This window comes from Rattus rattus, chromosome 1 (genome assembly GCF_011064425.1).
Source record: "Rattus rattus isolate New Zealand chromosome 1, Rrattus_CSIRO_v1, whole genome shotgun sequence".
In the NCBI taxonomy this organism is placed as follows: Eukaryota; Metazoa; Chordata; class Mammalia; order Rodentia; family Muridae; genus Rattus; species Rattus rattus.
In genome coordinates this window covers 46,141,668-46,155,598 of record NC_046154.1, presented here as the reverse complement: position 1 = coordinate 46,155,598, position 13,931 = coordinate 46,141,668, and the positions used below count along the sequence as shown (strand labels likewise).

Here is a 13,931-nt window from a genome sequence, read left to right as displayed (position 1 = left end):
GAATAAAAAAAAAAAGTTTGTCTTACCTGTGGTCCCCAGGCTCAAGCTTGCTGGCGGGGTGTTGCCTATGAGCTCTCCACGGCCTCAGCAGCCAGGCCTGTATCTAAATTTGATACCATTATCTAAAACTAAAGATGTTTTTAAAAAGTACTGCTGCCATACAAAACTTTATTTACTTTTTAGTTTAGCAAATACCAATGAGCATCTCTTATGTGCTAGGTCTGAGAGAATACATCAGTGACTAAATCAAAAAGATCTGTAACTCCAAAGAACTGACTTCGAGGACAAAAATAAGCAAGTGAATATGTACAGAGAATCGTAAGAAAAACCACAGATGAAGAAACATCAAAGTATTTGGGTTGGTGTTAAAGAGTTGTGGTTTTGGATTATGAATTTTAAATCCTGACTAAGCTCCAACACATCTTCTTTATTAACCAACCTAGGAACTATTACAATTAACTATTTTTTCAAAAAGTAAATTTATTACTGTAGTATAAAAATCCATGCTTCTGGATTCCACAAGCTCTTCTTGGAAAGTAGTTTCTGCACCCTGCTGATTATTGAAAGTGCTTTCTTTGTAAAAAGTTCTGAGATGCTTGAAGATAGCTGGCAAGCTCACAAGTAAATATGGGAGAAGAGGAAAAATTCACATGAAACGTTGGGCATTGTTGTGAAGAACTGGGCTCCACTGGTTGATTTAAAACAGCTGCAGACATTACAATTTTCAGTGCATCTCACTTGGCAGAGCCCTCAGATGTAATGGCTTTGCAGGGAGGAAGAAAGCTGTAGTGGTTCAGATCAACAGCAGACCACAAAACAGTGGTTATGACATTTTTTGAGTATGAATTAGAATGAACTAAAGGCTACTCTTTGGTCCAATGACTGAGCTATCTTATACAACCACTTTCTGTCACATCTTGCAATCTGATCAAGAAATGGTTTCTTGTTGCACAGAATAAGAGATGGTGACAGCTCAAAACAGTTTTTGGTTTTCTTAATTTTGATCAGTTCATGAGGCATCTGCTTATCAAGCTCTTTCAATCTTTCCAGTTTATTTGAAATGCTAAACCAGCTGAGTGGTCTGATGACCACGAACAGCTACATTAAGTTATCTGGCAACTTCTTGTGCAGCTGTGAGATACTCAGCTTAAATGATTGCTCTCAATGACTGTTACCACCTTCCAAAGGACAGACTCTTAACTATTTATCTTCAAGGCTCTCATCTTGCCAAACCTGAACCATCACTGCACTGGACATAAGCAATTCTTTGGCAAAATGTGTTGTTGATGTAGCATGTCGTCTTTGTTGTTTTTGATTCTTTTTGAACATTTAAAATTACTCAATGTCTTTTAAATATAATTTCCCTAGTATGAATATATAATAGCAAATAAAAATCATCAGTAAAAAAGTGAGAAATGTGAATTAAAATGATGTAGAACATAACCATATTCATTAAAGAATGTAGACCCATGGCTCCAGCTGCATATGTACAGAGGATGGTCTTGTTGGGCACCAATGGGAGGAGAAGCCCTTGGTCCTGTCAAGGCTGGACCCTCCCCACCCAGTGTAGGAGAATGTCAGGGCCGGGAGGTGGGAAGGGGTGGGGGGGTGGGGAGGGGGAGAGGGGAAGGGATAGGGGGATATGGACGGGAAACTAAAAAAGGAGATAACATTTGAAATATAAATTTAAAAAATCCAATTAAAAATGTTAAAAGAAGGGTTGGGGATTTAGCTCAGTGGTAGAGCTCTTTCCTAGCAAGCTGAAGGCCCTGGGTTCGGTCCCCAACACAAAAAAAAAAAAAAAAAAGTTAAAAGAAAAAAAAAAAAAGAATGTATTCCCAGGGGCTAGAATGATGACCCAGTGAGTGGTTAAGATAGCTGCTCTTTCAGAGACCTGAGTCAATTTATAATTGCAGAAGGCAAGTTCTACAGCTTAGAGACACAGGCTTGCCAAAAGCCCAGCTTTATTCCTAAGATAGCAAAAACCAACAACAAAGAAACAAAACAGTAACAAAAACAAAATCTAACTATAATTGCCCCAAAATGAGGCAACTAAGTTATTCTTTAACTGATAACTTTAATCAATAAACTGTAGTATACTCATGTAATACAATCTTACTCAGCAGTAAAAAGAAACTTCCTATTAGGCCACGAAAAGACACAATAAAGCCTGAATGCATTTGAATCAGGGTCTTGCAGGAGTGCAGCAAGTGCTATACTGCTGAACTATGTCCAGTCTGCTACTGCATACTTCTACGTTAAAGAAACCAGTTTGAACTAACATACTGTGCAATTTCAACTACAAGATATATTCTGCAGAAGTACACTTACAAAAGCAATAATAAGATCAGGGGCAGGGACAGGGAGTTTGAGATAGATGAATGAGCAGTACAGGGGTCTTTTAGGATACCCTAATCGTGCTGGATGACATTGTGATAAAATATTTATTAAAGCCTGCTACAAAGTAAACAGTAATGTAAACTGGAGCCCTACATAATTCGTTCATAAGATTTTAGCAAAAAATAATGTCTTGATTTTGAAATGTAATACATAATGAAAGTTGTTAATGGGTTAAACTAGAGAAAGGTAGAATTCGCAAAATGTACTTTGTGTTCAATTTTTCTGCTCTGAAAAAAGTTTATTAATATCTTTAAAATGATCAAGATGACCTGGGTATATGTAGAGGTGGGCCAGATATATCTTTTTTTGTTTGGTTTTGATTTTTTGTTTGTTTATTAGGTTTGTTTGATTTGATTTTTTTGGTGGTTTCTCTGTGTAGCCCTGGTTATTCCAGAACTCATTCTATAGACTAAGATGGCCTCAAGCTCAGAGATCTTCCTGTTTCTGCCTCCTGAGTGCTGGGATTACAGAAGTGTGCCTCTACTGCCTGGGCCTGTTTTTCTTTTGTTTTTTAAACATCAAGTGTAAGTGTGTTTCCGCTGGTAAAGTACGTGCCACACAAATATAAGGACTTGAGCACCAAGCCTCAGCAACCACATAAAGGGCCAGGCACCTGCTTCTGCCTCCTGAGTGCTGGATTAAAGACATGTGCAGCCACTGCCTGGCTACCACAAGCTTTTTCCACTGTTTGGCTATTCTTTTCAAAAACTTACCATTCACGGGACTAGATAAAACAATTTCATGAAGTTAAACACTCATTGTTTTCTGGGACCCACAGCTAAATCCATTTCTACAGTTGGGATAGACAGAATGATTCTTAGGACCATAATGACCTTAATTGTGACATCTGGACCACGCCTTTCAGACACAGCTTTTGAATCACTTTTCATTTCAGTCCCCATCCAAGGCCTGGCTTCTTTCTCATCCATGCTAGCTAGCTTTCTTCTTCATCTTCTTCACCTTCACCTTCTTCTCCTTCACCACCACCTCCTCTTCACCTTCACCCCCACCTCCTCCTCCTCCTCCTCCTCCTCCTCCTCCTCCTTCTCCTCCTTCCTCCTCCTCCTCCTCCTCCTCTTCTCCTCCTCCTTCTTCTCCTCCTCCTCCTCCTCCTCTGGTTCTTCTTCTCCTCCTCCTTCTTCTCCTTCCTCCTCCTCCTCCCTTCCTCCTCCGGTTCTTCTTCCTCTTCCTCTTCCTCTTCCTCTTCCTCCTCTTCCCCTTCTTCCTCCTGCTCCTTCTTTCTTCGCTGTAGGGGCCTCAGGTCAATTTGCACTACCAGCAACTATGCATTCTCAGTGGAATCTGGAAGATGCCCGATGTTTTTATGAATTAACAATGAGGAAGGAGAAAGAAAGGAAACTTCGGGTTTAGAAATTTTTTTGAGCTGCTAAATTTGTAACCTTGTAAAATCTGTCTCTGGAGTTCTTGAATATGGAAACGAGGCTACACTCCTGGACTTCTTTAAAGGATGTGTCAGAGAAAGCAATCAAGGTTGACATGATAGGTTGTATGGAGTCTGAAGATAGGGTATGTAGGTATTATACTGCAAGTGTCAAGATAGCACAGGTACCATTTTCAAGACATGATACATTGTGGAAAAGAACTAAATTAAATAGTTGTGGGAGAAAGACTCTACGTGTAGGAAGTTCTTGGGTAGGGAAACCGGGAGGGAAGAGGGTAGAAGGTCATGGCCAAGGGAACTAAGATTTGGGAATCAGTGATGAAAAGCTAGGCAGGAAGAAAGGTAGTGAGTGGACGGGGCCACTGCCAGCCAGCCGATTCCCAGGTGTCATTTAGAATATATGAGTGTGTCAGCTTCCTCTGGTACAAACGGTGGGCTCCACTCCAAGGAACATCTTTTCTCCCATGTTGGAGAGACCTCTTTGAGACATATGACTACAAACATATAAACAGTCTTTGACACAAATAGCATGGTTGATGACCAGTAATCCCTATACCCTCATACAAATGGTTTGGTCACTGACTAGTAATACCCTTTGGATGTAAACAGCAGTTGCTTCCCTTACCCAAGAAGAGCAAAAATTTGTAATATGAAAATTTTGTTTTATAACTACAAAAACACCAGACCAAAGTAAAATGGCAAAATGAATTTGTTATAACTAAAGATATGTTAAGAAAGTGAAAGTAGTAACTACTTCCTTAAAGATATTACATATGCATGCCCCAAAGGCCCTTCTTCTATGCAGTATCCTTCAGACCCCTCTTGAATATACTTTATTATAAAATACTAATTCAAATTAAAGACACATGATCAGTCTTTCTGCTATCCTGGCATCTGTGAAAATGCTGTGGCAGCCAGGTGGTGGCGCAAGCCTTTAATCCCAGCACTCAGGAGGCAGAGGCAGGTGGATCTCTGAGTTTGAAGCCAGCCTGGTCTACAGAGTTCCAAAACAGCACTGCTAAACAGAGAAACTATGTCTCAAAGAATGAAATGATGGAAAGAAAGAAGGAAGCAAAAAAGGAAGGAAGAAAACAAGGAAAGAGGTTTTAAGTCCACCTTCGGCTGCACCCATTCTTTGGATGGCAATCGTGAATGGAGCCATTTTGAACAGTTCTTCCAGGAGAGTGTTGGTGGCCAGGTTTTAACCACTGAAAGCAACAGGAGCAGGACCATTGAAACTTCTACAGTGCCTTTTCCCGCTGGACAAAGTGGTGCTTACCTTTAATCTCAGTACTTGGGAAGTAAAGGTAGGTGGATTTTGTGTGGTTCAAGCCCAGTCTGGTCTCCACAGTGAGTTCCCAGACAGCCAGAGCTACATAAAGAGACCGTGTCTCAAAACAACAAAAATGGATCAATCAATCAATCAATCAATGAGTAAAAATATTTTGGTGATGATGAATAATCTATATGACTGTTTACTTGTAGCTGTTAGTAATATGGTTATAAATTACACGACTTTCAGATTAACCAGGATGAAGAGGAGGAAGATGAGATTTAAAACACACTGATATAAAATATTTTGTATGAATTCATAAATAAAATTTAGGAGAATAAATGCATAAAATAAAAAACTGGCTGTCATTTCAGACACATACAGAAGATATGGTAATTTATAACTACATTTATAAATGTTCAATCTTTCAAGTATCTATAAATTCAAATGTCTGAGAAGGAAACCTGTCTAGAGTCAGATTAAAAATTAATCTAGATCATGTTTCAACATGCTACTTTGACACTGTACGTATCACCCAGCTATTTTTTGATATAAGTAATGGGGATTATGAATGCCTTATATAAACCCTGATTAAGAAGCTAGTATGACAAACTGACCATAAATGGAAGCTTATTACAAAGTAAAACTTAAATGGTAGCCCTCTTCACTGACACAGCTTACAGCATTTCTGTTAACAGGATGGCTTCCAGAAAGTACACTCAAGTATTTAAGTATTCTTCCCACTGAGTGATCTCAGCTAATCTGTGAACTCTGTGGTCAGCATACAGCAAAAATCTTTGCTCCCTTTCCATATACATGTATACTTATTTTTACTTTATTGAGGGAGAGGGCATGTGCACGACCCAGTGCAAGTGAGGTAGTCAGCAGAAAACTTGTAGAGGTACATCCTCCCCACCATGTGAGTTCTGGAGATCAAACTCGGGTTATCAGGTTTGGCAGCAAACACCTTCCTCCTGCTGAGCCATATAACAAGCCCCAACCCCAACTCCCCAGGCACAGAGGTTCACACCAGTTCTTTTAGACTTGACAATTTCTACAGAAAAGGGAACAGGAAATCCAGAGCTTTTAAAATGTATCCTACTGCTACAAGATACATAGTATCTACATACATAGTCCTACTGTGGCTTTCTCTTATCCAGTCAAGCTACCAATAAGTAAATTAAAAATTCATTTAGTTTGAGTTATACTTGATTGGTGATAAATGTGGGAGAGCCCAGCTCACTGTGGGTGGTGCCTTCCTGGGCCGGTAATCCTTGGTGCTATAAGGAAAGCAGGAAGAGCAAGCCATGAGGAGTAAGTCAGTAAGCAGCATTCTTCCATGGCCTCTATGTCAATTCCTGCCTCCAGGTTCCTGCTCTTCTGAGTTTCTGCACTGAATTTCCTGAATGATGGACTGTGATGTGGAAGTGTGAAAGAAATCCTTTCTTCCCCAAGTTGCTTATGGTCATGGTGTTTCACCACAGCAATAGAAACCCTAAGACACTTGGTATCCACACTGTGGTGTATGAATTCTAAATTTCCCCAATTGTCTTGGGCATCTGGACGTTCGGTCCTCAGTTGGTGGCCCTGTTTGGGGAGGTTTAGGAGTTGTGAACTTGCTGGAGGAAGTGTGTCACTGGGGATAGTTTTGAGACCTTAAAGACTTAGGCCATTCGAGTCTGCATTCTCTGCTTCCTGTCTACAGCTGGAGATGTGCTGCTCCAGCTGCCTGTCTCCTGCTGTCTCCATGCTGCCATCACGAACTCTTATCCCTCTGGAACCATAAGTCAAATATACCTTTTCTTCTGTAAGTTGCCTTGGTCATCGTGTTTTATCACAGCAACAAAAGTAATTAGGACATTCTTTTAGTACTCTGGAATTCAAAAGAAGCAAAGTAAAACCTACACAAATACAGCTACATTTCATTGCTTTCCCAAAGCCTAGCTGATGTGGTTTAAATGTCCCACTTAAGCTCATGCACTAAATATCTGTCCCCAGATAGTACCACCAATTCGAGAGGTGGTAGAAACTTTAAGAGATAGGGCCTAGCTAGAGGAAGCACATCAGAGCCTTTGAACACTAGACCTGATCTTCTGGGCCTTCATGTTCTGCTTCCAATCTGCCATGATATAGCCTCCTTCTCCACACAGTCCTGCCACCATGAAGTTCAGCCTTGCCTCAGGCTCAAAGTAATGGAGCCAGCCGACCATGGTCTAAGCCCTCTGAAAGCATGATGAACTGTTTCTCTCAAATTCTTGGTCACCATCATGAAGACTAATACACAAGCAGAATTATTTTATATTCTATCTAACGATTATCTATTTAGGAAGGACTGATGTAAGTCCTATATTGTGCTGAGTAACTTCTCACAATTTCCTACTAACTCTTTCTATATTTCTATATTCAGATGTATTTTTAATCTTAACCTATTCTTCTGATAAATTTATTTTACTTTTATTACTATTAATTTTCCCAGGCAATGCTTTTTCTTACATACTTTATAATTCCAAAAGTTATATATACTCTGTGTGTGTGTGTGTGTGTGTGGTGTTGCATTCAAGTGAGGATGCAAGTTTGGACACAGAGGTCAATGGAAAACTTCTGGTGTCTTCCTCTATCACTCTCAACTTGAACTTCTTTTTGCTTCCCACGTCACCCTGTCACTGATTTAGTTACCTTCTAGTAATCCTTCTGAACTGGCTGGTTTTGTGTGTTAACTTGACACAAGCTGGAGTTATCCTAGAAAAAGGAGCCTCAGTTGAGGAAACACTTTCATGAGACCCAGCTGCAAGGCATTTTTTTCAACTAGTGATCAAGTGGGGAGGACCCAGCCCACTGTGGGTGGTGACATCCCTGGTGGTCTTGGGTTCTATAAGAGAGCAAGCTGAGCAAGCTAGGGGAAGTAAGCCAGTAAGTAACATTCCTCCATGGCCTCTGCATCAGTTACTGCTTCCTTCCCTGTGTGAGTTCCAGTCCTGACTTCCTTTGGTGATGAACAGCAATGTGAATGTATAAGCTGAATAAACCCTTTCCTCCCCAACTTGCTTCTTGGTCATGATGTTTGCACAGGAATAGAAACCCTGATGAAGACATCTTCCTTTTGTGTATATTCACACCTGCATATGTGAAAGTGGATGTGTGTGCATGTGTGCATGTGGGTGTGTATGTAAGCATGTATGTATTATGTATATATGTATGTATGTGGGTGTGTATGTGAGCATGTGTGTACAGCAGCAAGGGATGATGTCAAATGCCTTCCTCAATCATTCATCTTTTTCTTTTGAGAGAGGGTCTTTTCACTGAACCTGGAGCTCACTGACAGAGCTAGACTGGATGGCAGCAAGCCTCAGAGATTATCCTAGTTCTGTCTTCCCAACACTGAGATTATAGGTATGCTCCCCCATGTCAGGCTTCTTTCTTTCTCCTCCCTTCCTTCTTTATTTTCTTCCTCATGAGTGCTGGAGGCCACACTTATGTCACGGTGGCTCACACAGTAAGCATTTTACTTACTGAGTCATCTCCCCATCCCCAAGTAATTCTTCCTAACTGCCCACACATAATTTATCCTCCCCCTTTATCTGTTAACAAATTGTTGTTCAGGCTATGCTATGCTAAGACCAAGGAAATAAGTAATGATTAAGCTAATCATGTTTAATCCAGTAACTTATATAAGACCCACTGCCCATAACTGGTCAATGAATTGATGGAAGATGTTAGGATTCTTTTCCCCACAGTAAGAAGCTAGTTAAGAAGTCCTGTTTGACCCTCAGCCAGTTTCTTTTCCCTTAGGAAGTTGCCCAATTGAACTTGATGGAGTTCAACTACTAATGCAATACCATGAGAAGATCAAGAGATCTTCCATATTCCTGACTGCAGCAAACAAACTTGTGTCTTATAGCTTCTTATGTGAAATTGTGTTGAATCTGTCTAAATCACCAAGGTTTAGATATTCTTTTTGTTGATGTTAAAAGCATAAAACCAGATAAATCAAATGAGAAAGGATGTAGAGATAAACTATTGAAACTTACTGTTATTTCTGTAACCTCATGATCTTCACAATAGCCCAATGAAAACTATTTATACTAGTTTTGTATTTAAACTAGCTTTTTTTGTTATATATTATAAAACTAAGGATTAGTAAATTACATAATTAATAGAAACAAAGTTAAGATTTAAATCTAAATCTCACATAAAGGATCACATTCTTTAAAAAAATAAAATCTTTTCTCCATATTTATAGTTCTTACTAAAAAACAGATTGTGGCGGCTAGAAGAGTGATTACCCTAAGTGTCTATTGCTCTTCCAGAGGACCCAAGTTCAGTTCTCAGCAGCCAGACCAGGCAGCTCACACACACTTGTAACTCCAGTTCTAGGAAATCTAATATCCACTTCTAGTCTCCATGGCCCACAGGCACGCATACACACACACACACACACACACACACACACACACACACACACACACACATGCACACAAATACAAATAAGTATTAAAAAATTGTGTTCCTAACAGAATTTGGGGAGAGCTATAGCCTTTAAATATTTGCATTAAAGTCATATAGGAGAAAATATGTGTATGTATTTATAAAAACCTTCAGAACATTTGGTACATGAAAAACTCTATGTAAAAACAAGTACAGGATCAGGCTTGTGAGATGGCTCAGCAGTTAAGAGCACTCACTGATCCTGCAGAGGAGATGGGGTCAATTCTCAGTACCCACACGGTGGCTCACAATCATTTATAACTCTAGTTCCAAGGGACTGAATGCCTCCCTCTGAGCTCTGTGGACACCAGGCAAAACAAGGTGCACATACACACTTACATGAAGGCAAACATTCATTAAAAATAACCATATCTTTTAAAAAAAAGAGTGTAGGATAAATTTTCACTGTAAGTTAATGTTTAATTATAAAATATCATAAAATCAACCACTGACCACAGGGATTGTAACGTCTGTAATCATTACACTAAGTAAACAGTAGGAAAACAGATGCAAGTTTGAGGATAGCTTGGTCTCTACAAAGGGAGCTCCAGATAAGTCACGGCTATATAGCCATACCCTTTTTCAAAAGTATAAAAACAACAACAACAAAAATAGAGAACAACAACAAAAAAGTAAATCACAAATATGTCCTAAGTTGAAAGAACAACATCCTTATTTCAAACCATCCCATTAATCATGTATCTACAAACAGCTACAAATGTAAAGACCACAGAGTAAACACTTCCTTAATTCTCAATTCTCTTTTCTTCACAGAAAACCGAGACAGCATACTTTCTGACAGCAATTAAAAAAAAAAAAAAAAAGACACCCACAATCAGCTCATATTTGATACAGACTGGGCTTTCAAAGGCTTTTTATAAGGTCATCTCAAACTAGAAGTACAGTCACCTAATCCTGCTTTAATTTTTGGTTCAGCATTACAAAACACGGCAAGTTCCTGAACTGATAAATGCAACTTACCTTCCCACATGCTCTGCAATGATGCCTCCTTTTGGTGAATGTAAACCGAGCTTCACACTTCATGCAGTTCGGAGCCTGGGAGTCTGGTACCCATACTGGTGCCACCTCACCCAGGGTGGTAAATGGCTTTCTTGCAGAAATTCCAAATTGACCAGCTCTGAGATCATTATCTGGACTATCTGGAGCTAATGCAAGGCATGGTCTACTGGAGATGTCAGCCTCGAAACTTTCTAAATGTTCCCCATTTGTATCAGTCACAGAGATGTTTCCCAAAGTTGCACTGCATGCACTGACTGCTGAGTTTTCCCCTAGTTTTGCTTTCCCAAGAACATCATTTTTGTTTTTACTATTATTTCCATTGTTTGCAGGAAGGTCATTTTGTAAATGGTCTGATAATGGCTTTGGAATCTGAAGTTTAAGATTAGAAGGTTGCTTGGGTCTTGCACCACCAAAAGGAACACTAATAGATTGCAGGTTTGCTATCTTGGGGGAAGATTGCCCGAGTACGGATGGGATTTGACTACAGAAATTATGTAAATAATTTTTCTTCATTACAGTTCCAGTGCTGTTTAAAAGCAGTCCATTCCCTTCTGTGTTCTCATTTCCTCTCTGTTCATAAAGATTTGAGTAGCATTCTGATTTGCTCTCTTCTATTTCTTTTTCTTCTGTTACTGAATCTTCTTTGGAGGGTAAAGTCTTTGGAACAAAAGATACAATTGGGCTCTGCATTCCATAGGAATCACAACTATTAGACAGAGAATTTGCTGCTGGTGCATCACTAACAGTGGAGAAATCATATCCTTCACTTTCATTCAAGCAAGTTCCTTTGAAATCTAGATCTGAATCTGCCATTCCAACACACTCTCCTGCACTCTGAGTGTCCTCAGGTTTGCTGATCTGTAAAACCATTTGATTTTCTTCACTTCCTTGGTGATCATCCACCTCATTTAGCTTTGCTGAGTCCCAGTGAGTCGTCTGAGAGTCCTTACCTCCATCTCCATCAGTTCTAGTCTCACTAGACACAAGGCAGTCTGAGGATGGTTCGCAATTGTCCCTTCCACATAAAGCAGGAGTATCTGGCTTGAGAGTCAAAGATAAACCAGGTGGGAGGGGGTCTTCAGCTGTCCTCTCCTCTGCTGGCTCTGTTTTTGTTAAGAGCTCCTCCCTTGAGTGGGAAAAGGAGTTTGAGCTCCCTAGATCTGTCCTAGAAGAGCTGTTTGCGCCAGAAAGGTCCTCATCAGGCATATAATTCTCTTGTTTTTTAATGGCAGGCCCTCCATCCATTCCCTGGGAGGTATTAATTGCTAAGCTTGTAGCTGTAGATGTAGATGGGTCTCTACCTACATTTTCATCGTCCTTTAATTGTGAAGAGGAAGAGATACTGGTTGCACTGTTAGCTGAAGCAGCGCAGAGATGATTAAGAGAATCCCTCTCTGATTTTGGTTTATTCAAAGCATCCATTTGTTTCTCTGAGTTTATACCTTTTTCTGCGGACCCATTCATACTAAAACTAAATTGATCAGTTTGTCTAGTTTCATTATCCAGTGAACAGCTAAAAGAATCCATGAGGGATTGACTATTATAGTTATTACAATCCTGCAAATCACTTTGCAATGTCCTTTTATCACAGTTATGCATGACAGCTACAACCAGAACATTCTTCTCGTCTGGCAGACAAGTGAGGCTCCCACGTTTCTCCTCTCCCACTTCAACGGCACTAAATTGATCATCCTGATTGTAGTTTCTCTTAATTAGTTGGTCTTCTGCCACAGCATTTTCATCAATCCACATCGTGTCAATCTCTGGATTTAGACTACAGTCCTGTCCGTTAGCACAGGGACCTTTTCCCTCCCTTGTAAGGGGAGCTGAGCCAGCAAGAGAAAAGACTTTCCGCTGTGGTCCTGTCTCATTAGAAATTGTAGGTTCATTCACATTGGCTAATGCAGGGTTAAAAGACAATGGGTGAGAAGAGGAATCTAAAATCTTATTCCACTTTGTATCCAATAAAGTAGGAGAAACTGTTTCATCTGAAGGGGAAAAAAAAAAGTAATTACAGTAAGTTTGCTGGTAACAGTAAAAAGCTACTTAGGGTTACCTGACAGATATTTCCAACTATGCTTTGGAGAAAATGTCCCCAGAATATGACAGTATCTAATCTTTAGCTAGACATAAGAAAAATACATTTAAGACAATGCCCTATAATTATCTGTCAACAAATGATAATGCCTCAGAACATTTCAAATAACATAGTTGGGCAGTGGTTGTGCAAGCCTTTAATCTCAGCACTCAGGAGGCAGAGGCAGGGAGATCTCTGTGAGCTCCAGGACAGTCAGGGCTACATAGAGAAATCCTGTCTTAAAAAACAAACAAATGGGGTTGGGAATTTAGCTCAGTGGTAGAGCGCTTGCCTAGCAAGCACAAGGCCCTGGGTTCGGTCCTCAGCTCCAGGGGGGGAAAAAAAGAAAAAAAAAGAAAAAAAAAAAAAAACAAACAACAAATGAATTTTATGTCAATTTAATTGTGTTATTAGATTGAAATAAATAACAACACAATTAAATTGCTCTATATACCCAGGAATGGGGAAGCAACTTTGGACTGTCTGTGTATAAGACAAGGTACAGACAATGAAGAGTAGTGAAGACTAGTAACTGAGTGAGAAATTTTCCATGGAGACTAAATGCAGAGGTAGGGATTTAGCTCAGTGGTAGACCCTGGGTTCAGTCCTCAGCTCTGGGAGGAGACGGGGGGGAGGCGGGGAGACTAAATGTCTAATCTACATGACTGGGGTACAGGCTACATGGATAGCCCCATTTACTAAACTATCCAGTGATCCTTGTAGTCCTGGGGGATACAAGTGGGAGGACAACTGAGTCAGTGATCTCAAGCCATCTTGGAAGCAGAGATGGAAACATAACATCAACAAAAAACCCAACCAACCAAACAAAAAACACGAACTTTGTATAATAACATTTAGGTATTTTAGTGAATATAAAGTTTATCTAAAAAAGCTTTTTTAAATGGGCCTAGAGATTTAGCTGTTACAACAGTGCCTGGGATTAAAGGCGTGCACCACCATATCCAGTTTAATTTGTACAGATTTAAATTTTTCAAATAAGGTTTTTTTTTTAAGTTTGATTATAGCATGTGAAATTCTGTTTATAATAATGTTACTAATTAAGCTCATATTTATATTCTTACCTAAGGACATTTGGGAAAATAGCATTTACTAAATCAATTTCTAGTGTATCTATATCTATATCTATTATATATATATATATAATTTCATCTATCATTTGTTTCTTTTATAACAAATCATAACTATAATAAGCTGTTATTCTCAAGTTATAGTGCTATTTTTATATATCTAAATAAGTTAACTAAATGAAAGAA

The 13,931-nt window shown here is 39.5% G+C and overlaps 1 protein-coding gene across 3 annotated transcripts in view; it reads right to left on the bottom strand.

Moving 5' to 3' along the window:
* Nucleotides 1-13,931, bottom strand: part of Zfyve9 (zinc finger FYVE-type containing 9) — a 155,035-nt gene that overhangs the window by 76,897 nt on the left and 64,207 nt on the right. For all 3 annotated transcript variants that reach the window (XM_032900566.1, XM_032900575.1, XM_032900583.1), the window contains one exon: nucleotides 10,542-12,568. In XM_032900566.1, the coding sequence (XP_032756457.1) occupies nucleotides 10,542-12,568 (2,027 nt within the window). The remainder of the gene's footprint in view (nucleotides 1-10,541; nucleotides 12,569-13,931) is intronic.